The sequence below is a fragment of the Ammospiza nelsoni genome, chromosome 5, assembly GCF_027579445.1.
Source record: "Ammospiza nelsoni isolate bAmmNel1 chromosome 5, bAmmNel1.pri, whole genome shotgun sequence".
NCBI lineage: Eukaryota > Metazoa > Chordata > Aves > Passeriformes > Passerellidae > Ammospiza > Ammospiza nelsoni.
In genome coordinates, this window is record NC_080637.1 from 39,247,503 (window position 1) to 39,273,705 (window position 26,203).

Genomic DNA, 26,203 nt, shown 5'->3' on the forward strand with positions numbered 1-26,203 from the left:
AGTGGATAGTCAAAATCAGTCTTATAGATCCCTTTTTGGTATTATATGTTTTAATGGTTTGTAGATTGATTTTAAGGGAAAAGGAAGAGTATAAAGTTAAATTCACATTAGATATTCCTAGGAATGGATAAAATCAACTTCTCCTCAATCTTTCAGGAGATGCACAGGTTAAGCATAGCTGAATCGTTGTGCTTATATATCTAAATCTTTACTTTTTTCTCTTTCTGTTAAAGATTTCTTGAGAATGTTCATTCTCATGCAGTATGCAATCAACACTAAGTCTGTTTTGATGTTTTTGCATTTTTTAAAAACTCAGACATATATAAATGCAGAAGTTATAGAACTGTCTGTAGTTAAGTAAGACATAAGCATAAGCTGCATTCTAATGTTTTTATGGGACCACACAGGAAAAGTAAGATGCATTTTTTAAAATCTCTTAGTCTTAAAACTCACACCTCCTTGAAGTGGCTTGTTTGGTTGATTGGTGGATTGATTGGTTTGTTGTTTTATTCCCCATATATTCAGCATTATTCCACTAAAGTTGATTCTTGATTAGCCTTTCCCTGAACAAATTTGTCCTTTCATTTGTTCATCATACCAGAAAGTACTCATGGGCTGTTTCACTTTTAGACCTAAAATCTCTTTGTTTTTAATTCCAGGTCATGTTCTGGATAACAGTACAAAAGACCTGAAGTTTGTGTTTAGTAACCTTGTGCCGTTTACAACCTATGACGTGTATGTCAGTGCTGAGACAAGCGCTGGGGTGGGGCCAAAGACCAACCTCACGGTTTTCACTCCTGCAGATGGTAAGCACAGAGAGGAAAAAAAACTGATTGAACACGATAAAGGGTTTCAGTTTTCCCTTCAGAGCCTTTAAGGTACTTTGCAAAGGAGTGAATGGATGTAAGAGCCCTACAAGAGAGGAAAAGAAATCAGCTGAATATTATTATGACATTTATTTCTTTGTTTTTGTTAAGTTCATACTCTGTCAGTACATTTATCCACTATCAAAGGCCTTCAGAGATTGTGAAAGAAATGTAGTGTCTTTCTAACAAAAGAAGTTAATTTTCGGTACAGTAATTAAGTTGCAGGGCCCCCTCTGCCCCGTTAGATGGCAGCAAGAGGAAAAGAAAATGCAGCCCAGATTCTTGCTGCTGGCTCGTTCAGACCCCTGTTCCTTATGAAATCTCCCCTTTGACTCATCTTCACCAAATCCAGGACCCATCTGTGATGGAGTCACCCTCAGCAGTGAGACAGGCCCCACATGGAGGGCTTGTCCCAGTACAAGTGGCTGGTTCTGCCTCTGAGCCCTTGGTCCCGTGGAATTGTGGTCCCAAATGGTCAACTCACCAGGTTGGAACCCTTGGCTGCACGGAAATGCAGATTTAACTTACATATATGAGAGATTGTGCAGGACTCTTGGTCAGCATTTGAGGATGCATGGAGGAAAAATTGAGAGTTGCTGTGTAATAGAGAGGAGGTTTCAAGATGGTTATTTCTGTCTTAATTTTATGCTGCACAACAAAAATTTAGAAAATCTCTGCCTCGGGGATTGCTGGCAATGTTTCTTGTCAAGATGTAACACTGGGAGGAAAACCTATCTTTATTTATTTATCATATTCTTTTCTGAATGGTCTTCTTCAGGCAGGTGTCAGGGACAATTTCCAGAGATTACCTACCCAAGTAGAGGTGCTCATCTTTTGTTGAAATGCACTGACAGAAACCAAAGGGAATTTTGGTGGGTTTGGGGTAATTTTAGCATAACACAGAGTGTCTTATTTTAATGCCAAATCTAAAAATCCTCCTTATACAAGTAATTTCAAAAATGTCTTTTATTGATGTGTATTAGGAAAAAAAAATCTTTTTGTATCAAATCTGAATATCATTCTATTGAATATAAATGTATTTTACCTCTGGCAGTCCTATGGAAGTTACAATATAATTTAGACTGAAATTTTAATGAAAAAATTATAGAAATTATGTAATTTCTATCTATTTTATATATATATCTATATTTACACACATCTATAAAATATATAATATAAATAAAATTATATAAACCTAAATAAAATTATATAAACTTTTGTGAAAGGGAAATTAACAAGCTGTATCACATTAATTTTTTCCACCGCTTTTTTACTTCATTCTTCTATGGCTTTGATGATTTTAGAGCTAACCTTTTATTTTCAGGAATACTTAAGAGTCCATATAGGAAAATAGCAAAAGTCTGCTTGATTCCAACCAAGTAGACCTCAGTAGAGCAATCCTGGTTTACATCTTATTAGTCTTTGACCATACTCATAGATGTCTTATGTGTTAAAAAAAGTCTGCATATTTTTAGAACTGTAACTTGTTTGCTGAGAGAACACATGAAGTAACTCTCTACTCTGCACGGGATCAACTCAAAAGATAAGGATGTGAAATTGGACTGTCTATTGGACTTTGTATACAGTGCTGAAAAACCTTGTAAAAATCCCAAGTGTTTAATGAACTGAAATTTCTTCTTGGAAATTTAGTCCCAGGTGCTGTATCAGATTTACAACTAGCAGAAGTGGAAGCCACATATATAAAAATTACTTGGAGAAAGCCACAACAACCAAATGGAATCATTACCCAGTACAGAGTTAAAGTACATGTGCAGGCAACACTCGCCACTCTGGAAAACACTGTTCTTGGAGACAAAAATAAGGTATTATTTTCTTTTTTTTTAATATGGATTTTATGTTAGATTAAATTTGCTCTCTGTCTTATCTGACATTTACAGAATGAGCTAGCTCCCACTGATAAGTTGTCAGTTTTTTTAAAAGCCATCTTCCTCAGTCCACTGTCTTTCTCTGACTGGCTTTCAAAACGATTCCAGTAATACTGTTTCCACAACATGAAAAATTAAATCATTCTGGTAAAATGATCCAGCTGCTGAAGGCAGGAAGCCACAGCCCACAGTCCTTGGGTTCTTTGCAGGCCAGGGTGGCCAGACTGTTAAGAGTAAAGAATTGGGTGCCTACACTGATACACAGCCATTCAGTCAAACCTCTAGAAGACATGGGTATGAACCCTCTGAATTCAGCAGAAGTGTCCAAATGCTAACTAAGTGTTTTACTAGCAGGGCAGACAGGCTTAGACATTTCTGCCTCCTTTTGTATCCTTAAATTCACATGTGTGATGCTGCATGCTTAACTCCATGCTGTGGTTACATACTAAGGATGTCTGTGCACATCTATGGGATCATATCTCTGAGGGGACTTAGGCTGTCAATCAGTCTAGCTTCTGGATTTTGGGTGCTGATGTGCTTTATGTGCTTAGAGCATCTCTGAGTATGCAGCACAGAACTGCAGACCCCTGGCAAACATTCAGCTCAGGATTTAATTCTTTCTGGGTAGGGCTTTTTGGGCTGAATTTTGGAAACAGGTGCCCAAAGTCTGCATAATTCCTTATTTTTTCAGGCAGTGATGTCTTTCACTGGATCTGGATCTAATTTTTTGATGTAGGGCTCAAGGAAGGAGTTCACTTTCAAGTTGAATGATATACATTAAATAGAGCCTGGAGTCAAATGTTAAATAAGGAGCAAGGGGAAAAAGAATTAGGATAAAGATCCATTCATTAAACCAGACAGGCATCCTTGGGAAAGGAAAGCATGTAACTCTATAATTATAGATTGTATCATAGTCCAGACACAAAAAATTAAAATATTCTGCACAAAAATGTTTTGGTGATGGAATTTCCTAATTTTTGAGTTCTCAGTGCAGTATCATTGCTGCTTTATTATAATTTATAGAATGTATTTTTCTAATTAAAACCCAAAGCAAGTCATAAACAACCTTGCTTTATCTAGAACTGCATTGACCACAGCTTAGAGCAGCTACAGGGCTTGAACTGACAGACTCACTGTGCTAATGGTACTCAAAAACCAATAGCAATAAAAAGCTGTTGTCTTATATGTGGAAAATCCTCAGAACCAAAAAGTATTTCTATGTGGCCTACTATTTTGCTATAAAATGCTGGTGAAGATGAATCATAGATAGTTTTTACCTCCTGGTACTTAGGTGAGATTGGTGCTCTGTCTGTGCCTGCGGCTAATGTACCTCATGTTAAAGGAGTAAAAATGTGGCTTTGCCCTTTCTCTGCCCAGAGTCCATAGGGAAAGGACTAATGTGTATTAGTTACATTACTGTAAAAATATGTCTTTCTGGCAATGAGGTGGGCCATATGTGTGAGTGGGGAGGGTTCCAGATGACAGCAGAACAATTCAGAGATACTTGAGTCCTGGATCTGGTCCCAGATTTTGAAGGGGCATGAAGATCTGGTACTAACACACCATTTTGTACCTATGCTTTAGCCTCTCTCTCTCTTTTCTGCTTTTGTTTCTCCTCTCTTTGTTGTTCTTGCTCCACTTATATCTGCTGCCATCCCTTTCCAACATTTTTTCTTTGCATCTTCTGTCTTATGGGCCCCTATATCACGTTACCTCCCCTACACTCTCCCTTTTCATATATATACACCCTTATTTTTCTTTCTCCTTTATTTCATCAGCTTCTGGTTTTCTCCCTCTCCTCTTATTCCCTCTCAGAGATTTAGTCAGCCTGCTAATCCTTTCCCTGAGGGACTGGAAGGACCATCTGAAGTCCTTTTCAATGCCTGCTGCCTTCTTTCAGGAGAAAGTACAAATAAAATCTCCCAAGTTCAAATGTGTATGTATTCAATATAGCTCTAAATTTATAGCTGTAAAATTAAAGGCCTTACTTTAAAATTGTCACATTATTATAAAATACATATTTTAAGAATTGTTTTTAATAAAACATTGGTGGTGTTTGATTAAACAATAACGAGAATGAAATGTTGTAGGCTACTGGCAGCTGAACATTTTTATGACAAAGCTTATATTTTAAAAATTATTCTAATGACCAATAATGTTTGTATGCTAAAATTTATATAGTATTTATCTGCATGTACAAACATACAAGCATCACTTCTATATTATATATAAATTCAATTCTATAATTTAATGATGACTAGGTTTGTGCTTTATTTTTTGTATTTCTAATTTATAGTATCTGATTGACTCTTTGGAACCATACACAATAAATGAAAATATCAAACTTTCTTCTACCCCTTGGAATTCAATGGAAGCAGACAATGATTTATATGAAGGTTCAGCTGAAATGTTTTCCAGCATTCAGACAACTTCCCCAGTAATATTTACAAGTGTATCTGGTGATAATTTGCCTGATATAAATGGAGCTACAGAACTACATTCCGCTTTGGGTAAGATATTTTAGGATATTTTTCTACCTGCTTCTTTGTGCTGAAGGACCCTCATCACTGTCCCAGATATGATCTTTAGCACATGGTTCAAGCAAATTATAAATGGGTCATTTGCTGGAGTCAGATTTTTTTACTACCAAATAACCTTCTGAAGCAAATGGGAATGCCACACAGGCAGGAACTAGCCCCTTGTCACCCAGCTGACCTTCTTCCTAGTGAAAGGAGCACCCGAGAGCCACCAGCCAAGCTGCATAGACAATCAGTTATTACAGTTGCCAAAGCAGGTGTGATTGTCAGGGATTAACATATCTCCAAGCCCTTCAGAGACCTTGATTTTTCTAAGCCTTTTGACTAATAGGTTTTCAAATGTCAGTGAAGGTAAATAGGTCAAAAAGTTACAACTTTGCTGTATGGGTTACAAACAGGTGGAGATGACCCCATGACATGGTGATGTCGTTAGTGAGTACACTTGTTCTGTATTATCAATGGACCACTGTTTCTTTACCAAGTATGGATATTTACAAATCATTAAGCAGCCCTCAGCTGACAGACAGGGATTTCAAATATCACTCAAAATTTTTACAGTGTTTTGAACAGTGGGGAGAAAATATAGGTTTTGTTTTTTAAAAAATGATTTAATTAAGTCACTGAATTCATCTACATGCATCAGTATCTAAAACCAGAATTTAATCCTTTATTTTAAACGACAGTGGATATTTTCTGTGCTATGTTAATCCTGAAGAATCTTCTTTGTCGTACACAGGAAATGCACAGCATTTAAATGTAAATCTTCTTTTTATGGCCTCATTCAGTTTGAGGTATTGAGTTGCTAAAAGATGTCTGTGCTGCTGAAAATTTATTTCAGCCAGTGTCTCTTGTGATCTACCATCCAAGTATTGTTTTATAGGAGTTATTATAGTAGTTAAAGCTGTTGACAGCCAAATTTTCAACAGGGCCTGATGTTTTTTTCAATGCCCTTATTTTAATGCCCTTCTCACTGAATTCTGAGCCTGATGTTCAGGTATGTGAGGTGCCCACACCTTTTCATGTTGCACTGGCATAATGACTATTTTTTAGCAGATGGTTTTGGTTAACACAGTTGGATTGTGGCTGACTTTGAACTTTATTTTGAGTGCACCACTCTCTTTGTGGGCATGCATGGCTTCATCATTCTACTGACCACAACTCTTCTGGTAAAAATACCAGCGTGAAGGGATCTGTGAAGGCAGCCTTTCCAAGTATTGTTATTCTAGCACCATTGGGAGGGCAAGGAAGATGGAATTTGTCTTTCTTGATTGAAACTATTTAAAACCCCTCAAAAGCTCCATCAGTCTAGGAGCCATTGCTCTGAAATCACTGGAGAGACTAGACCTTATACAAAAGTACCCTTTCCTAGCTTCTAGAGGATTACTCACAAAACCTCACAATTCTACTCCTTTTACCTAAGCCTACCTATCTATTGTACACATGAAAAGGGACTCTCCTTTGGGGAAGTTAAAAGGTTGAAGGCAGACTTTTCTTTTTATTTTTATAATTGACATATAAATTAATTCTTTGAGAATAAAATAGTTCCAGGTTGCCATGCCAGAGTGAGTTTAGAATGAATAAGAAATAAAATGACTTTATGAGTAAGCAACAATTTCTCTCTATTGACTCATAGATATTCAATATAACATCGACATTTTGGCTGAAGAACTGTCATATGTTATAAAGGGCCTCACACCTTTCACAGATTACACAATTAGTGTGTCTGCTTTCACTGCTGTTGGAGAAGGACCACCATCAGTTCTTACAGTCAGGACAAGTGAACAAGGTAAATTGAAACTGGTATTACCAAAGTTGACATATATTAATTACTTATTTCACTGAATGTTTGAATTTTTTTTACTTATTTATTTACTTACTGTATGTTCTTGTGTTTTTGTTTAAGTCCCAAGCTCAGTACAACATATATTTTACAAGAATATTAGCTCCTCCTCTGTCTTGCTGTATTGGGATCCTCCAGCAAATCCTAATGGGAAAATCACTCATTATACTGTTTATGCCATGGAACTGGATACAAAAAGAGCATTTCATGAAACAACTTCAAACAACAGCTTACTTATGACAGGTACGGTGTCATTTAAGTAAAAAAAATATAAAAATTTAAACTTGCAAGTAAATTTTACAAACTTATTTTTTCTAATTTTATATTGTAGCCATTTGAAATATATGTAGATCAAATCTCACACATTCACACACATCCACACACACAACAAAACTGCATATAAAACCAAGGTTGGGACACTACTCAGATTGTCTACTGTGGAGGAATATGTAGGGTATGTGAGGTGGGAGAAGAGGGCTGGTTAAGATAAACAGTAATTTTTTAAATGGTACAAGCAGTAATCTGTGAAATGGATTTCTCCTTGGAATATTTGCCTCAGTCTCCTGTTTCCCCATAGGAAAATATTCCTAAATCATCAAGTCTTTTTCAGATTTGCGTTTTTTTTTCACAGTATTTATCTGACATCAATAACAATTTTCTTATTTTAAGGTAGTATTCTTTATAGTAATTGAAGCAAACACATTCTAATAGAGTTTCACTTATCATCGATGCTAATCAGAATAATGCGTACTGATTAAACCCCCATATTTGGATGTTCATATATGCATCCTTTGACATACTTCACAAATTCTTTAAGCTATTTACAGGGTTGAAGCTGCCTGACTTACTTCAAAATCTGCTGATTTAACTGCATGCCTGTTTGACTGTCACCAAATAAACAGTATTGTACATATTCTTTTAGCATGTATCAAAAACTCTCAGAACAGTATCCAGTACTATAGTTTTATAGGTAGCTATGACAAAAGAAGTCAACAGTCTTGCTATGAAGTTAAGAATCAAGATGTTTTAAATTAATCTTTTCAGGTTTAAAAAAGTACACAGATTATAAAATGAGAGTCACAGCCTCTACCGCAGTTGGAGAAAGTGCTTTGTCTGAAGAGAATGAGGTGTTTGTGCGAACCCCTGAGGACGGTAATACACTGTTTGCAATGATGATTTATTTTCTGTACTGACGTTTGTGTCTGTTCAAAAAGAAGACTAGCACACACAAAAAAGGGGGAACAAAGTGTATAGATAAAACCAATGTTGAAATTATTAGTCTTCTATCAGGCAGTGACTTCATTCAGATAATTTTTAGGTAAGTGCTAAAAAAATAGTAATGAAAGCTGCGGCATGACCTGCAATCAACTAATTTCAAATGTGATAGACAAATGGAAGGAAAGCTGCAGAGCTGAGGCTCCCTCTCTCAAAACAATGTCCCTAGCACTCATCTAAATAATAATCTTTGTGATTCTATTTTATTGTCTTTTTCTTTTTATCATGTGTAAATTAGGTTGGTTTGAAGCATATGGGCATTTCACCAATTCAGAGACCATATTTCTATTTGTAGGCAAAGATGCTAATAAAGTGAAGATTTTTTAATGCTGAATATAATAAGCAGTTGGTTTTGTATAGGTTTTAATAATTTTAGGACTGCTCAATAATTTTAATGTCAGGTGTAATACTACATTATAAAGATTTTTGAATCTTCCTTTCTTACTTGCAAGGCAGTTTCAACCCATGAAGGCACTGGGGCAAGAGCCGGAGTTGTCATTGGCTTCTGCAAAGAAAACATGGGAATTTGATTTGCAGAGCAGAGCCATGAATGTTAGTCTTTTCTTGTTTGCATCAAGTCTGTATTTTCACTGGTTTCAGCAGTTATTTCCAGGTTTACTGAAGTAATCCAGAGGGTGGTTGCCCAATTTTCATTTAGCTCTATCATTTTTAAATGTACTGTAATACAAGAAAAATAATTGAGTGTCAATAAAGGAGAGAAAACAACTACAGGATTAAAAATCATGGGTATTTTGGTAGCTTAGGTGACTTGAATAACCACACAAAATATCAGATTAAATGCTGAAACTTAAAATAGTTGCAAATCTTTTAAAAAATTATATTCTCCTATACTTTCAGTATTTTTACAGGGGAAAGGCATATCACAAGAGAAGAAAATTACTTATATCAGTATTTTTCTCTCTGAAAGCTTACAGTCCCTTGCCTGAGAGTATTAAAGAAATTTTTCATGGTAGAGTTTCTCTGTTCAGAGCCAACAGCCAACTGTTCATTCACTCATAAAAGAGCCATGCAAAGCTTGAGGAAACTAGTGAGAAACCCACCGAGAATTCTTGCCTTTTTATAAGGCTATCCATAATTGTTTATCTTCTTCTTCTTGTTTAGCTTTCCTGAAGTAATTCAGGCTGAGATTCATGTGTCCTAATTTTAGCCCAGAAACAGAAATTTGTTTGACTCTTGAAAGGAGAGATTCCTCCAAATAAAAGATTCACTACAACTGTCTTAGATAACTTGCATTAGGATGGAAGAAACTAGGCTGTTGCATTTAAATATTTTACCATGCCAGATAAATGGCAAAATACATTTAAATTAAAAATTAATCTTCTTCACATGGAAAATATTCATGTGGGCAGTCTTGTCATCCAGAGAACAGTGATCTGTTACAGTTAACACTTTCATGTGCTCAGAAATCAGGAATGAAAATGATTTGTGGGACCTTTTAGGCAAAAATATTCATAATGAATTCTGAAATATCTTCAAATGGATATTTGTACACAAACTGAATTCTATGATCCTGAGTAGGTAGTATATTTTCATATTGATTTTACAGATTATTTCAGGGGTAAAGTCGTGAAGCCTTCAGAGGAATCAAAGTTGACATTCAGAGCTGATTTTATTCATAAGTGCAGCCCACTCACTTCTTCAGCACTTCCATGCCTTATTAGCACACTGGAGTCACATGAGCTCATACATTGCCAATAGATTTAACCACACACCACCCTGGAGCTGGACTTGCTTTGTGCATGACCTTCACACCAGAGTGTGCAAGATTTACACAGGGTTCTCTAAATGGAATTTAGTTACTCTGCATGCAGGCCCTCTCTTGGTTCAATAGTTGATTAAGTACTAAGGGTGGTGATTTTCAAAAAAAGCAGAGGACATTAATCCAAGTTTAAAGAACTGAATATGAGGAAGACAATGAGAGGATTTGAAGGACCAGTCTGCATGAGACTAGTAGAGAGAAGAAATTTTTTTCATAATAAGTGCAGTTTCAGATAGATTTAGAAGTGGATGAGAAAAGAAATTCCAGAAAAGCTAAAGTGTCATAATGCAAAAAGATGCCTAATTTTATGGGTAAAAAAGAGACATATCCAAATTAAGTAAGGTAAAAAGTGGAAAGGCTTTGAGAACAAGATTGAGAAAATGAGCATAGCCCTTTTGTTACAGTTAGGATCCAACGCCAGGATCCAATAGGTTTATGATCTCAGCTCTGTATTCTTTATTTGAAAAGGTTTTTTTCTGATTTCTGTGTTGCAGAACCAGATTCCCCACCTCAAAACTTAGAATTAATAAATGTAACTGCAACAGAAATAAATTTGAGATGGTTACCACCTGAGCAGCCTAATGGTCTCATAACTCACTATGAAGTTCTGTACAGCGATTCCAACAATTTTTTTATTAAAAATGCCTCATCTACAAGTGTATCACTAAGTGAAATGAAGCCATATACTCTCTACAACATCTCAGTAAGAGCATTCACCAGACTTGGCTATGGGAATCAGTCATCTTTTCCTCTTCTGGTCAGAACTTCTGAAACTGGTGAGTACTTTTTAAAGAATGAAAAATTTTGACAAGAAGTTGCTTCATGATAACCTTTGATGTCCAGGAGATAAGTTTCAATAATTTAAAAAGTATTTTCTTACTTTGCCAGGCAGTGAGTTTGAATCCCATTTTTCTCTTTTCTATACAAAGCAAAAGAGCAAGGCCAGGTGCTTGGTAAGGGATGGGGAGTTAAGAGCCCCAGGGTTCCTGGGCCAGATGAGCAGAGGTGTCACTAGCCAGGACTCATCTCACCACCCTACTGCAAAGCACATGGAGCAGGCAAGGTGCGGCAGCCAGGGCCAGTCTGCAGTGCCAAACACCTCCTGCTGATGCCGCGGGTCTGAGATCAAGCCAGGAAAGAAATTTCACAAGTTCAGTGACAATAACCAAGGCAGACAGAGCCCAGTGACAGTGGGGCAGGCCTGCAGTGGGGGAGCCAAGCTGAGGCTAGGCTGCCATGTCAGGCAGGGACTGGATCAGTGGGAGTGGAACCATGGCCAAGCGCAGCCATAACAGCGATGAATATGAATTAAGATGATTTCTATATTTTTTTTAAAGACTTTGTTGGTATTGTGTGTGTCTAAGTGTTTTTGATCTTCAAATTCAGCCTCTTTAAAAATGTATTTCATTAAAAATATAGGATACAAATCTGAATATTTACAATGTGTTTAATTGAAACTGGTTTATAAGAATTCTTTCCAAATCAATGAAACTGACTGAAATCTTCTATTTTTTTTTTTCTTCTAGTTCCTGCTTCTGCACCAGAAAACATAACCTATAGGAACATCTCATCCATGGAAATTGAATTATCATTTTTTCCACCATCCATTCCCAATGGAATCATACAGACCTACACAATATATCTCGTGAGGACTAATGGGACTGAGCAAAGAGTTATAAACACTACCCTTCTGACACTACGTATTGCAGGCCAGTATATAATGATCTGGAACTTAGGGCAACTGTCAGTTTTGCTGGGAAATGTGCAACAGACAGAGATATCTTAGTTCATTGGTTGGACCTGATCCTTCTTGCCCTTACAGAAAGTTTTTTGCTCCCTGTCCTGAAAAAATAATTTGTGTCCTGTCATAATGTGGTGAAATGGGCCTCAAATGGTGGAGTCTAACATAAATTTCATTGTATTTTAGATGATTAAAGTACAAGGAACTTCAATATCGTTGTAACAAAGGAAACCCTTAAGTCACCTGCATATCTTTCTAATCATATTCTGGATAAAAAAATTCCTTTTCCACTCACCTTTGAATCTTTTCCTAAGTTCTGTCATTATTTCTGAGGTGTGGCACAGCAATTAATGCTGGGAGCTCAGTACCCTCACGGCTACATTTTCAGACTACAGCCAAGGACAAACTGCAAAGCATTCTAGGAATATGAAGTATAAACTGGTAATTAGGGCTTTGACCCTTCTTTTGCCAAGCTTTTGGTGTCCCAAGCTTTCCCAATGCTTATTTCAGTCTCTAATGACACAGATCAGTGTGATAGGCTTATTCACCACTTCAAAAATACTTGCAATCCATTAAAAAACTAATTTGTTCCATTGAATAGTTGTTTTATTGAATTATTCTTTTTTGTTTGTTTAGATTTAAATAAGTATACAGAATATACTGTAGAAGTGTCTGCTAGTACCACAATGGGAGAGGGCGTTCGTAGTTCACCTCTGCATGTACTAACTGATGAAGATGGTAAGTCAGAACAGAAGTTTCAGTGCATAATTTTCTACCTGTATTTTTAATTTACTCTTAAACTTCATGTCAGGTATTTTTAAGTCTTATGCATTTTTGTTGTAAGTTATATCTCTCCATTTCTATCTGTGCCTACGTATCTACACACAAACATATTTATCTACCTATCCATCTATCTACCAATATATTTATCAGGACAAGCTGTATGAAATGCTGCAATTGCTCTGCCTGACTTTTGATCTTAACAATATCTTATGAATCTGAAGTATCTTAATTTACTCATACTATTTTAATCTAATACATGACATGGTAGAATTATTGTACTTGGTTTTTCAGTCATGTGAGACCTGGGGAAAGGGAAAACCACAAAAAGGCAGTTTGGATGGTCCAGGGACATTTCTGTGGGGTTTCTTGTATTATTCTAAGCAGATGCACATACAGGTACACATAGATAGATATGAAATTATTAATAATAAGAAAATGCCCAAAGTCCATCATCTGTAGCACTGGACTTCCAAATTGAGCTGGGGTGTGTGCAGGCTGAGGGTAGAACACAGTTGTTGCAAACCCTGCTAATTTTTACAGTGGGTCACAAACCAGCAGAGGAACCTTAAAATTATACTTAAAATGTACTTTTAGAACACAATGTTGTAGTGCAAAGTTATCATTGGTCACCTTTCGAGTTTCTGCAGGGGAATCCTGAAAAAAATTCATGGCAAAAATCTTAACTTAGGTGCTGTGAGTGACATTTTGGAAAAGGCTGTGTCTGTTCCTCTCCTTTGCTTCAGCTGGAAATCTCTGGGAACATATCTAAAGGGACATTGACGCAAGCAACTCATCAGCCACACTGTCAGTAAAAAAACTTTGCTAAAGAGTTATTTTTCTGGAGCAGACTGAAAAGAGCTAGATTGGATAAATCAATTCTTTTAGCAGAGATTATTTTTATTTAGACCAATGTAGTTTCTATTCTTTAGAAAAAAAAAATTCCATGAATAAGAATTGTAGAATTAACTAGACATGTCAAAAAGATGACACTTGCCATATGACAGATCTTTTATTGTGTAGTCACTGAGGATAATATAACAAGTAAAACACAAAATACAGCTGTCAACATTTTTCACCAGTAAATACACTCACGGAATGCAGTAAACCTTTGTCCATGAAAAAATATAAAATAGTTTTTCTATAATATAAGGAGTTATAAAACCTTTATGCCAACTTTCAAGATAGTGAAAGGAACAAGAAGTGAAAAACAACAATATTTATAATACACCACATGTTCCGTATTCACAGGAACACAGTGTTCCAAGGTTCAGACCAAATGTTTCATAGATTTGCTAATAGTTATGCTCATATTTTCAATTTTCATGCATGACTACAGCTATGACCTGAATTTTTAGTGCATGATGCTCTTTGGTTTGAGAAAAACAAATGTAATTCTAATATTACTTCATGGTGATGCATAGGTCCATGAATCAAGATGCAGATAAAGATTCATTTCTCAATAACATGCTGATAATAAAGCAGCATAATTTATGCAAGCATTAGTTATTTGTCCTCAGTAAAATTAATAAGAACCTTAGAACAAAGACAAACGTGGTCTAACATTTTCATTTATTTACAATGTTTCCCTGCAGAGCTGGGGTATGGTGTCATCTAGGGATCATCTTAAAATTAATTTTAAGGATCTCAGTCAATGCCTATCTTTTCATTTGCCCTTGCGACACGTTAAATCTATGAATGTGGTCCTTGTTTGATGGAGTGAATAGATTTTACTGCTGTCTGTTATCCCACAATTTTATCATCTCTCAATGCCATGCTTATCCACTTTTCCACCTTTTGGCACCTCGTATAATTCTTTACAGCACATTCTTTTCCTCAGGGGAACTATTATGCTGTATTTTCATGTGTTCATATCTATAAAGCTCTTGCTTTTATTAGAAGGGGGAAAAAAATTACAGCAATGTACTTGGGTAGTAGGTGAATCACTGTGACCTAGCCATTGCTCTGTTTTCTCATGAAGTACTTTTTCCATTGAATCACAGAAACAGATGTTCTAACAATACCATGCAAAATCTTCTTTTATCATCTGTCAGAAAAAGGAAAAGAAGCTGTGCCTTAACATTAGCGGATGGATACTGTACCAGTGTGGTACAAGGTTAACTTTCTATCACAAGTAATTCAAAGCCTAATTAAGGATGCTGTGTATCCCACTGATCCTAGCTGTTTAACAAGGTGTTGTGTCCTATTCTCTCGTTTTACAGCTCCAAGTTCTCCTCCACAAGCCCTCTCTGTAAAACAGTTGTTGGGTGTCACTGTGAAGTTGTCATGGAAACCTCCACTGGAGCCAAATGGAATTATCCTCTATTACACAGTTTGTGTCTGGTAAGATTTTTCTGGAAGTACTTCTGAGGATAAATGTTAATCTGTAACCTATCAGGAATGTTAGGTTTTTGTTACACAATATGTTGAATACATGTTTTGGGAGAACAAATATCCATCCAGCACTTAAAATACTGGACTTCTTTATATGAAAATTCAGACTAGCAAAAAAATGGGGGAAGAATTTCAGCATTTCATAAGCATTTCCAACATCTTTTTCCAAAGGTTATGCTATAGTAAGTGAACTCAGAATCAAACTAGAGCATGGTGCCTATTTCCATTATATTCTGATTAGGCCTGCTGCAAGGCAGGGTGCAAACCCATGCTGAATTGTCAAGGAGATTTGAAGTAGGCTTAAAATAGAGAAATATTGCCTCCTGTTATAGACAGTGTGTAAGAGCCATGTTTAGAGTTTTTGTATGTGCTATCAATTATGCCTACTGTTGTATTTTGTATTTATTACATTCATAGCAAACACATATTTTTAACAGATACTTTTCATTTATTGGGTTCTAGTTTTTTCTATCTAACCATTTCTATTATATATTTTTTTAGTCCTGTCATATTTTTTCACCTTTACACAGGAATTCTGCTACTTTAAAACTTGCAGCTTCTGTCCTATTCCTTGCAAAACATAGTTTGGTCTAGCAATGTGACATCTTTTCAAAAATCTATAACTTCTACTGGAAGTGAAAAGGTTTTTTATTGATCACTTTTAATATATTGCATTTATGTTTTACCATTTTATTGCCATTGCTAAGGTGCAGGGAGCAAATACTAAAGTGCATAAGACATGAAGTAGATGTGCAAATCCTCAGTTTTTATGGGCATACTGCTCTTGAGCTTACATTATTTTATTGTTATTTGGGGTGGGGTTTGGCCTCAGTTACTACTATTTTTTTAAATGATAATTTCTAGTTAAGTTGATGATAAAGTGAAGAGAAGAAAGCTCTTCTTTCCAGAAAAGTTGAATTTGTCTTCTCTTGTTAGTTCTACTCTACTGGGAATGTCTGTTGCTCTTTAAAATAATGACTGTCCTCAAGCTAGGGAAAAGTTACTTTATGATAAGGGCTATGGTTTTGATGCACACTGTGTTCAAAGACTTGAGGTTATGCAACTTTGCATCCTTATGTTCCCTTATAACTTACTGCTTTTATTACTGTAAGAAAAGGTTTAGACAGAATTATTTTTAAAAAAGAAACAACTCTTAAAATATCCATATTTCTAAATATTGCAATTAAGCAACCACATAACTTCTTGCTGTAAGCCTTGCCCCTATTCTTCTTGCTCTGTCTTGTCTTTCCTTACTGTGCCATACCTAAATTTAGGCTTTAAGTATCATGTTAAGGCAAGGACATTGGAGAAAAACTCCCTTTGCCTTCAAAGGGGTCACAACTTCACTCCTTCCTTGGCAGGGAGCGAGGGGTGTGGAGGAAGGAGAGTAATGTTAAGTATTTAAAAGAATTGTCTATACAGTTTCATCAAATGCCTTGCAGGGGGAGATTTAACAAGGCAAATTGTCATGCCATATAGTTGCTGCTCTTGGGAGGTATTCAATATATTTTGGAGGAGACTGTTAATCCCAGTGCTTCTCAATGAAGCAGAAAGAAGAAGGTTACTACAGTTGTTAAATAAATGTTCCTTCACTTCATTAAATATTTTGCAACAGTTATAGAGAATTTGGTAAGCTTTCTTTAGCTGATTTGGAACAAGAATACACAATCAATAGAATAGAAAGGGTGATGTTTGCAATGTTTTCAGTTATATTTCATGGAATTTGTCAGAGGACAAGGTGGTTTTGGGTGCTAGTAGATAGTAAAGCAAATTTCTTCTTTCCTTGAACCCAAAAACTCATACTCCTTTAATGTAATTTTTGAGTATTAAATGTGCAATTAACAAAATTGCTGAACTTGTATGTAGCTATTGTTTTTTGACATTATCCTTTTCTGCAAATTTTTGTGAGATACTTATTGACTAGGTCTATTTGGAGGTATAGATTTTTAAGACAGTATGGTACCTGTCTTTGTCAAGTGGAATTATGCAATTTCTTAGAATCTGTCTTGTCTCCATTTTTGAAAAAAAAAATGCATTTTAAAACCTTATATTATTTTTTTTCAGTAAAATTTCTTGGCATAACTTATTCTGCTAGTTACTTCCTCACTGTCTGTGAAGGCTGCACTCACTTTGATCAATGTTTTCTTATTTTTATTGTAATCTTTGTAGTTTCTAAACAGAGTAAACTTCCCTTGAAATACTTCAAGTTTTTTCTCTTCTTTCCGTGCCTGGTTGTGGAAATGTTTTTTGGCAACTCATATGTAAGAATGCAGTACTCAGAGTAGAAATGTTCACAACACTAAGCTGTGGATTTTCTTCTTACTTAAATTATAACCAGATACATATTTCCATACTAAGAATACATTGGGCAAAGATCCAGGAAAAAATGTCTTTCTTTGTATAGAGTTTGATAACTGCAGCTGTAATCTCTTGTAAATTTCAGTGACTATTAAAAATGTCTGAAGTTTGGAAAAAATGTAAATGTTAACTTTCTCTGTTACCAAGAGTGTTTCCCATGTCAAGTGACATTCCACTCAAAATCTGATGGTTAGAAAGAATTTTTTTCTTTCATTCTTGTACATTTTCTCATTCCAGTTGTCTTTTAATTTGTTTTAACCTTTTTCAGATATATTAGATGGCGATCTTTGCTAATGGGACAGTCATTCAGTTATCAAAGGATGAAAGTTTAGTAATTTTGAATCACTTTTTTCTTTTTTTTAGTATTAGAACACATTGTCATTTGTGAAGAGTTTCACAGTGATTTCTGGAGCAAGATACTTGCTTTTAATTATCAAATTATCATCTCTGTATGAAATCCTATTAGAGATGCAGGACACATACTCGTACTATACCTAAACCTACTCAAAGAAATCTTTGAAGGAATGGAATGTTAGGTTTTTATTTTCCTCCTATTTCTTTCTGAAAAGATTATGTTAACTTTACAAGGAATATAACACTTTTTGAATTCAAGTTAGCTCTTTCTGTACCTTATTTTACTTTCTGATAATCATTTCATACCTATGCTAATACCAGTGTTTTATTAATGTTACATCTTGCAGTCTTTCTAGGCGGGTTTTGACCTGACTGGAGTTCCATTCTGATCCTCTGCTACATTCCACCAGAATTAACTCAGCACCAGCTAATTCCTGTTCCATATCATCTTCTATTATTCCATTTATAACTTCAGCCTTCTGACCAATTTCACAGAGTCACAGTAGGGCATGCTCCCTGCTATAATCTTTTTATATTTCGCTATTCCTGTCCAGGGAGACAGTTTAGTTATGCCCTACTGTGTCCTTCCCAGGGGTACCACATAACCATTTGAAAGCAGTTAATAGATAGAAATAATTCTCCTTAATATTTCATGTAACCATTGTCTTTGTTGATGTAATTAGCAAACATATTTCTGTGGGGTTTTGGGGTGGTTTTTTTTTTAAGAAACAACATGAAGAGCCCTACTGTGTGCCATGGTACAAAAGTTAGCTTTTAACCATAAAAGACAAAAATTTATCCTCGCCTCTTTTAAAAACCTAAATTACTTGTATTTAACACAATATTGCATTTTTCATTTTTGTTACAAATGCTGTAATTATATATATGGAGAGAAATGGTGTGTATATATAGAGAGAAATGGTGTATATATATAATTAATAAAATAATTTTTCTTTAGGAATAAAATGTCAAAGAGGAGTGTAAACGTAACAGAAACATCACTGGAATTCACAGACCTAGAATATAACTGTGAGTATAGTGCTTACCTAACAGCAAGTACAAGATTTGGAGATGGCAACATAAAAAGTGATACTATAACATTCAGAACTTCTGAAGGAGGTAAGCTTATATACAGTATGAACCTTTATTTTCATTCAGACTTAAAATTCTGTCAGCCTTTTTAAAGTTAATAAATCCACTGAAGTAGAAGTGATATTTGACTTGTAAAAGACAGACATTCTACCTGTCTCTGTGCCTCTATCTTTGTGTATACATGTATCTATGGCTCTATAAAATTATGATAGGTATCGCTACTAATTTACTGAGAAAAAAAAATATTTCTCTTTAGGACAGACAAGATCCAAATAATTTCTTTCTAAACTTTGAAATAATTAATATTATTTTTATAATATATTTTAAGAGATCCTTGCTTTAAGCAGCTGTGACACAATTTCTGATAGGGAAAATACTTCTTAGAATATCACTCTTAAGTCTGAAATATTTTTAATTTGAAAATGAACACTGTCAGTGTATATTTCATTTTAATTATTTTATACTTCCAACATGGAAAGTGACTTTTATATGATCATATGATATACTGGAAGTCATTTGGAAGTTATTCAGTTTAAGTTTTGTTTCTGGTTTTCCATCAATCATATTGCTATAATCTGTTGCAAAACAGATAGTATGCAGGCATACTTCAGAATCGTCCTGCACAGATATCAACAATTCCCCAATGCACAACCACTGGCAGGATAGCATCTATCCGAACCATCCCTCCAAAATCTGTCTACATCATCAGCTTTTAGATATTCACAGTTGCTGTTGAAACTGGTATGGGAATATAATTTTACTTTATAGGGACAGACTTTAAGGAACTGGTGCTGGAGTTCCCCCTCCAATTAATATTTTAATATTTTACACAAACTAGAGCAGCACAAAGCAAGAGAGATACATAACTCATAGTATTCAGTACTCTACTGCAAGTTCTGTAGAGCACTTTCTTGGATGGTGAGAAATATGGATTTAAATTCTCCTAAGCTATCTTAAGGAATTGAATTTAACTCTCCTACATCACTGTGTTACTGAGAAAAACCATATGCTGCTATTCTTTATAAATAGGAGGAGGGACTAATGGAAGAAGGCTTACAGAGGTCTTTCTGCACATTTAATAGGATGAGAAAAGAGGAAAAAAGATAAATTATCATACTGTTCAAGCTTAAGTAACTGGTTTACCTACATGAGTTGGGAGCCTAAATTCTGTTTATAATCAGAGAGAAAGAGGCTTTAAATTTAGGTTTTGTGAAAAAAATCACTTTTTTCCCCCCTACTAACTATATTTGGAGTATAGACACGTAACTCAGTCAACTTCCATGTCTACAAATTAGATTTTCTATGAGCACAAAGCAGTAAGTACAGGAAAAATTCTATAAGAAAAATCTTATCTGTTTAAAAATGCAGCTAAATACAAATATGATTGAAAAAGTGTTTTAAAAATTCATTTCACATATACAGTTTTAGTTCATTATTTTGTGAAACAGTTTCTACACCATAATCAGAAATACATTTTATTTGCCATAGGATGTTGTAAAATCTACTATAGTGGATGAACCTCCGGTATTAAGTGTAAAAATCCTTGAGGTACAAAAGCTTAAGTTATGCTAAAATTAACATTTTTGCAGCACCAAGTGATCCACCAAAAGATATTACATACAGAAACCTTTCTTCCACATCAATAATGCTATTCTGGTCTCCTCCTCAAAAGCCTAATGGAAATATACTGTACTACTCAGTTTATTTCAAAAACAACTCAGGAATATTCATACAGGTAAGCGTGTTTTTATATTATTTTGTAGAAGTAAATTAAATGTTCTAATAATTACTTTAAGATGAAATCAGTTTTATAGTTATCAATAAATTGCTTTTTCATATTTCCTTCATCATGATGTAGATTTTAAACTTACAAAGACAGAAGTACATCTTGTAATCATATGTTTTACATTGTGCATCTCACTGAGCATTCATATCATATAAGCATTAATGCCAATAGGTTTTGTGTAATATTCCATTATGCAATGTTTATATGTACATATATATATATATATATGTACACATACACCTAATATACATACACACTTTGCATATGTAGTGGATAGACTCAAGACCCACTACATGCATGGCACACCCCCAAGAGTGTTCTTTAAGTCTAATCTATCAATTTCAGTAAATTTCTGTTTCTGGTTTTACTTTTTAATACATAATGGTATAGTATTGAAAATATGGATGTAATGTGAAAGTAAGGATTTTTTTTTCATATTTTTCTTACTCTCAAAAGGAAATTACTGTTTAGTATATTGAAGCAAAGATTTTTATTCTGAAGTTAAAGCTTAAAAGACAAAATCCTGTAAATAATATTTTGGAGATATTTTGGAGATATATTTTAATTTAGTTTTTTTTTTTCCTGATGCTGCTTTTTTTTTTCCTGATTCCTGCTTTCATCCTTAATTATGCACTTCACTTATTAATTGTATATAGTCTTTTTATTCTACTTTCTGTGAATATCTTATAGTACAGAAATATAATAAGAGAAATAAGCTTCCTTTACAGTTTTTGGGTCACAAGTTTTACACATATGGAAGAAAAACAAGAAATATAAATTCATTTAGAAAATTATGTACGGAAAACAACCTTGACTGCATAAATTTATGATCAAGATATGTTTAGGTGCACTTTTTGAGGATAACTAGAAAAAATATTCACAAATGTTAGACATAGCTGTGAGTGAATAATTGCTGACATACTTCAGTGTATACATGTCTCTGACTTGTGTGCAAGTATGTAGTTGCTGGGCTCTGCATAGTTTCAGGTGCAAGCAGGACTGTGCCATGAATTCACATTCTGATGAGATTAAAATCAGGGCTACAGTTCAGATCAAAGATTCTGTTTGCACACACTGCTATGGCAACAGCTTTCTTCTTAAATCTCTTTAAGAGATTTAAGATGTAAAGTGGACAAATTTAAGTGGAAAAACTTTACATCAGTGCATCACCTGAACCAGCTCATCCTATGAAGGACACTTCAAGCAATTTTAGAGTAGGACTATGGACTTGGACTATTCCTGCCTTTAGGAAGGTGTAACTCTGAGATGAATGAGTAAGGCAAAGCTGACACACTGAGAGAGAGAGAGAGAGAGAGAGAGAGAGAGAGATATAAAAACCCCCAAGATGTGCCCAGGATTCTGTAAATAAAGGAAGATAGGGAAGATGGAGCACAGTAGCATTGGCCCAGCAAAGTGAGGGTCCGGTTTTATTATCATGTAATGTAGTTAGACCAGGAAATGTTGGTGGCACAAGTGGAAGTTAATGCTGCTTTGGCATATTATGTGTTGTCAGGACAAAAGTGCTGACAGTAGTTCTGTCAGCTACTGCTGACAGTAGTTTTACCTCTGTCTGTGGAACCTACCATTTTCATCCTTTTGACTTTGATTTCTATTCCATCCCTCTGCCCTCAGAAGATAAGTTTCAGCTGCTGTTGCATCTGTCTCTTACTGCCCATGGGATATGAGCATTAATCTCTCAAATCATGATCAAATCTTAATCTGTCTACTCCCTTTAACTCCTTATGCCCTTCACATCGTGTCTGCTCACTGTTTCTCTTGGCAACTACCAAATCTACACTACAGTCCTAATCTGCATTCCTATGGATGCAAGACAGATTTCAAACAGGTGAAAAAAAGCCCGCTCATTTCTGTCAGGTATTTTATATTACTCCTTTTACAACAGAGAAATGCATGTGTGAAAGTCAGCCTGATGTGTGACTATATATATATATATATATATATGTATATGATATATACAGACAGTTGTAAGCTGCATGAGTATGCACACATATAGCTTACAGCTTTCTGTAACTTAGAACTATAACCATGTAATTGCAGGGTCTGCTGCTAAGTTTTGTATTGCACATATTTGGAAAGAAAGAATCCTTGGCCGAAATACTCTGTGTCAAAGTCACCATTCTGATTATATTTAGCCAAACTGTATTTTCAGTTGGAGAAATTATACAGGAGAATTGAAAAAGTGGGTGATCTTTTCACATTTCAAATTTTCACATTGCAGGCAGCCATTCTCTACCAGTCTTTGCGTCTTTGTCAGGACATAATGCCAGAGGTCCAAGTCTTAAAGCATAACTTCTAGATGCCTGAATAAACACCTTAGCTGAAGAATATCAAGCAAATTAATATTTCCCAATGCTCTCATAATCTGAAATAGATACAGAAGTCATACTAAACTATTCTGTTGTCTCAATTTATCACTGTCTGTGTATTCTGTTGTCTCAATTTTTCACTTCTCACACATTCTCAAAATACTCAGGCATATTAAAACCTAATCAGCATAAACCACTGACTATTAATATGTTAAAACTAGGAAGTTAGTAGTTGCATAGTGAAGCATTTTGTTTAGGGAAAAAATGACCAAATACAAAAAAGACCTGAGAGAAAAGATACAGTTTACTCCCTGACATGATGCAGAAATTTGAGTTTTCTGTCAAAAAGGGAAAATTTATGTACCCTCTTCAGTCAGAAAAATAATGTATAGTTTCTTTGCTTTACTGGTCTACATGAAAAATAACACTGCAGCTGTCTAGTCAGAAGGCCTGGGATGCTCAGACCCAAGGTTCAAGACGAGAATAGCAGAAGGAAATATTTAGTGATGGAGATTAGATTTAAGGATTTTGGTAGATGAGTGGACTGTTTCTATGGGGATGCTGACAGTTGTAAAAGAAAATGTGTCAGAGAGGGAGGAATGGCTGGTAGCCAACTAGAATAAACCATCACCTGCATTAGGCTAAGTTCCAGTTCAGCATTATCTTTCATCTTCTGCTGTCATAGGTCTAGGGAAAATGCTACTTCATGGTGTATACACCCTGTCCCAGTGCAGTAAAGATCTGACAGGTATGCTGACAAAGAGTGCTTCCTTCACAGATGACATGACAGTGTACCTCTTCTTCACCTCACATCTCTGTGACACTGCCGGGTTCCTACAGTTTAAGATTTCACTGTTTGCAATAGCAGCTTTGCAAGTTTTGCTCCACGATGCCTTGCCTGGTGCTTGAAGCAATCATAGTGTCCATATTCTCAGTCCTATCCACGAACTAAATCAAAGACTCAATGGAAGTAACTTTCTCATGGCTAAATATGAATCTATGAAAGATATCATTGGCTTGAATTAACTCCCTTACTCAATCTCTATATATTTCTGTTTTGATTAGCAAGAAAGTGGAAAGGTGCTAATTACAAACATAAATATATGCTTCAATAAATTTCCCCAGTGTAGGAATTTCAGTACAGATGAAAGCTGTCCTGCTCTGACAGACCAGAAAGGGGTACCAGGGGCAAGGACTGAAAAAAAGCCCATGATCCTTCTAGCAACTGAATATCTGACACAAATCATCCAACCTCTACCTCAAGCCAAGCAAAATGGATATGACTGGATACAGTTCAGAGTGAAATTCAACTTGCTCTACCCCTGGGATCCAGACAAGGGATGCAAACGATGTATTATAGTACTTAACAATCAAACATTTTCTTCACCTGTATGACTAAAGTAGGGATAAAAAGGGGAACTTCTCTACAATACACTGCAAATTTTTAAAAAGCTGGTCTCAGAATAGTACAGCAGACAAAAGGAAATAACTTCACTTAGGTTTTTAATGGAACAGTGAATATTCCACTCCTTGAAGGATGATTTGGATAAGCCTTCACAGTATCACCACTCTCACCTGATTCCCAGAGGCAAGTAAGTGATCCTCTGACTCAAAACAAGAATGCAATAGAATGAACCTAAAAAAGAAAACAGAACAGAAGTAAAAGCTTAACAGTGAAGAAGAGCATCACCATGTTTTCCTTATACAGCTAACTACAGCTTTATGTCACTGGAAATATCTGCCACTTCCTGAGGTGAAGAAGATACTAGTTTCTGCTGACACTTTCATGGCTGGAGTGTATTGCTTACACTTAGCTGCTTTTAATAATATGATACTTTGCTATGTCAAAACTTCTTTCATGTATGGATGAAGAAAGGGACAGAAGGAAGAATTTCTTCAGCTGTAGCCAAAGATCCTAAGCTGTTTGCTTTCATCTACAGCCACAGTTAATTGTAAAACTTCCCAAAGTGTTCTATCCCCAGGGTACAATTAGTACAAGTTTCATCTTTTCTCAGTTTGTACCCACACAGCTCTTCCTGCTCACTATTACTCTTAATTATGTGCTCCTTTTTTTCCTGATATTTTGGAATTTACCTAATATTTTTTCCTAATATTTTGTCATATCAGTAGTGAGAGATATCTCCTTGGGGTCCTCACAGTAAAGAAACTACATCTTAAAATAGTTTTTGTTGACCCACCAAAACCCTGTTATTCATGTTGGTTCACTGAGTCCTTAACTGCCAGACAGCTGCCTAAATTGTAAAGGCCTTTTTAAACTAAGAGTTGAATTTTCAGCTGTTCATATCAATAAACTCCCATTAAATCTAGGATCAAAGCTTGATGTGGTAGCCTTGACATTTTTACCTTAAAACTCAGGTAATTCTTTAAGGTCTTATTTTAAGAAAAATGTGATTATTACGTGTTGTTATAAATTACTAACTTTTGCTAACAATAATAATAATAATAACAAAAAGAGGGTATTAGAATGCTTCCTCTGGGCCAGATGATGTTTTCTGTCATACCCTGCTTGAGTATCAGTGTTTAACTAAATACCTTAGAATCTGATCCACTGTTTCCTGTATCTTAACTTACCAAATATAACACAAAGCTCTTTCCAGGCTTTTTCAGTTAGGTGTGCAGCTAGTATGAAATTCAAACTACTTCTAGAAAAAAGTCTTATATTAAGGTGGAATTTTTTTGTATTTTGACTGATGTTGACTTAACTTAGTCTATTGGGCAAAACTAACAGTGTGTTTATAGTCATTTAATGAGTGGGTACTCACACATTAAATAAAAAAAATTATACTCACAATTTGTGCAGCTTCTGTTCTGCATTCAAAACGAAGGCTTAAGTTTTCATTGCCAAACTGTTTACTTATTCATTTTATGTCAGTACTAGTGACTGCAGGCAAAACTAGGTCTTCAAATACAGACATGAAAATCTCAGGGAAAGTAATGAGAGTGTCACCTATAGTTTTCTGCAAAAATAAAAATATTTTGCTCATACAAAAAATTGGTGAAGTGCTGCATGAGATATATAAATTGATATGTGACAGACATTACTGACAGACATAAAGGTTACATACTGAACTATCAGCTTGCATAGTATGGATTCAACTGTGTGATAAAGCATATCACGGTGACTTCTTCAATAAGAACTTTCCTTATGAGAAATGTAATCAATTTT

The 26,203-nt window shown here is 35.3% G+C and overlaps 1 protein-coding gene across 1 annotated transcript in view; it reads left to right on the top strand.

Annotated features, from left to right (window-relative positions):
- Window positions 1–26,203, top strand: part of PTPRQ (protein tyrosine phosphatase receptor type Q) — a 99,480-nt gene that overhangs the window by 8,713 nt on the left and 64,564 nt on the right. The window contains exons 8-19 of the mRNA XM_059472321.1: window positions 660–806; window positions 2,517–2,689; window positions 5,049–5,262; window positions 6,923–7,075; window positions 7,193–7,372; window positions 8,174–8,281; window positions 10,679–10,960; window positions 11,711–11,893; window positions 12,562–12,663; window positions 14,928–15,048; window positions 18,770–18,930; window positions 20,493–20,638. Of these exons, the coding sequence (XP_059328304.1) occupies window positions 660–806; window positions 2,517–2,689; window positions 5,049–5,262; window positions 6,923–7,075; window positions 7,193–7,372; window positions 8,174–8,281; window positions 10,679–10,960; window positions 11,711–11,893; window positions 12,562–12,663; window positions 14,928–15,048; window positions 18,770–18,930; window positions 20,493–20,638 (1,970 nt within the window). The remainder of the gene's footprint in view (window positions 1–659; window positions 807–2,516; window positions 2,690–5,048; window positions 5,263–6,922; window positions 7,076–7,192; window positions 7,373–8,173; window positions 8,282–10,678; window positions 10,961–11,710; window positions 11,894–12,561; window positions 12,664–14,927; window positions 15,049–18,769; window positions 18,931–20,492; window positions 20,639–26,203) is intronic.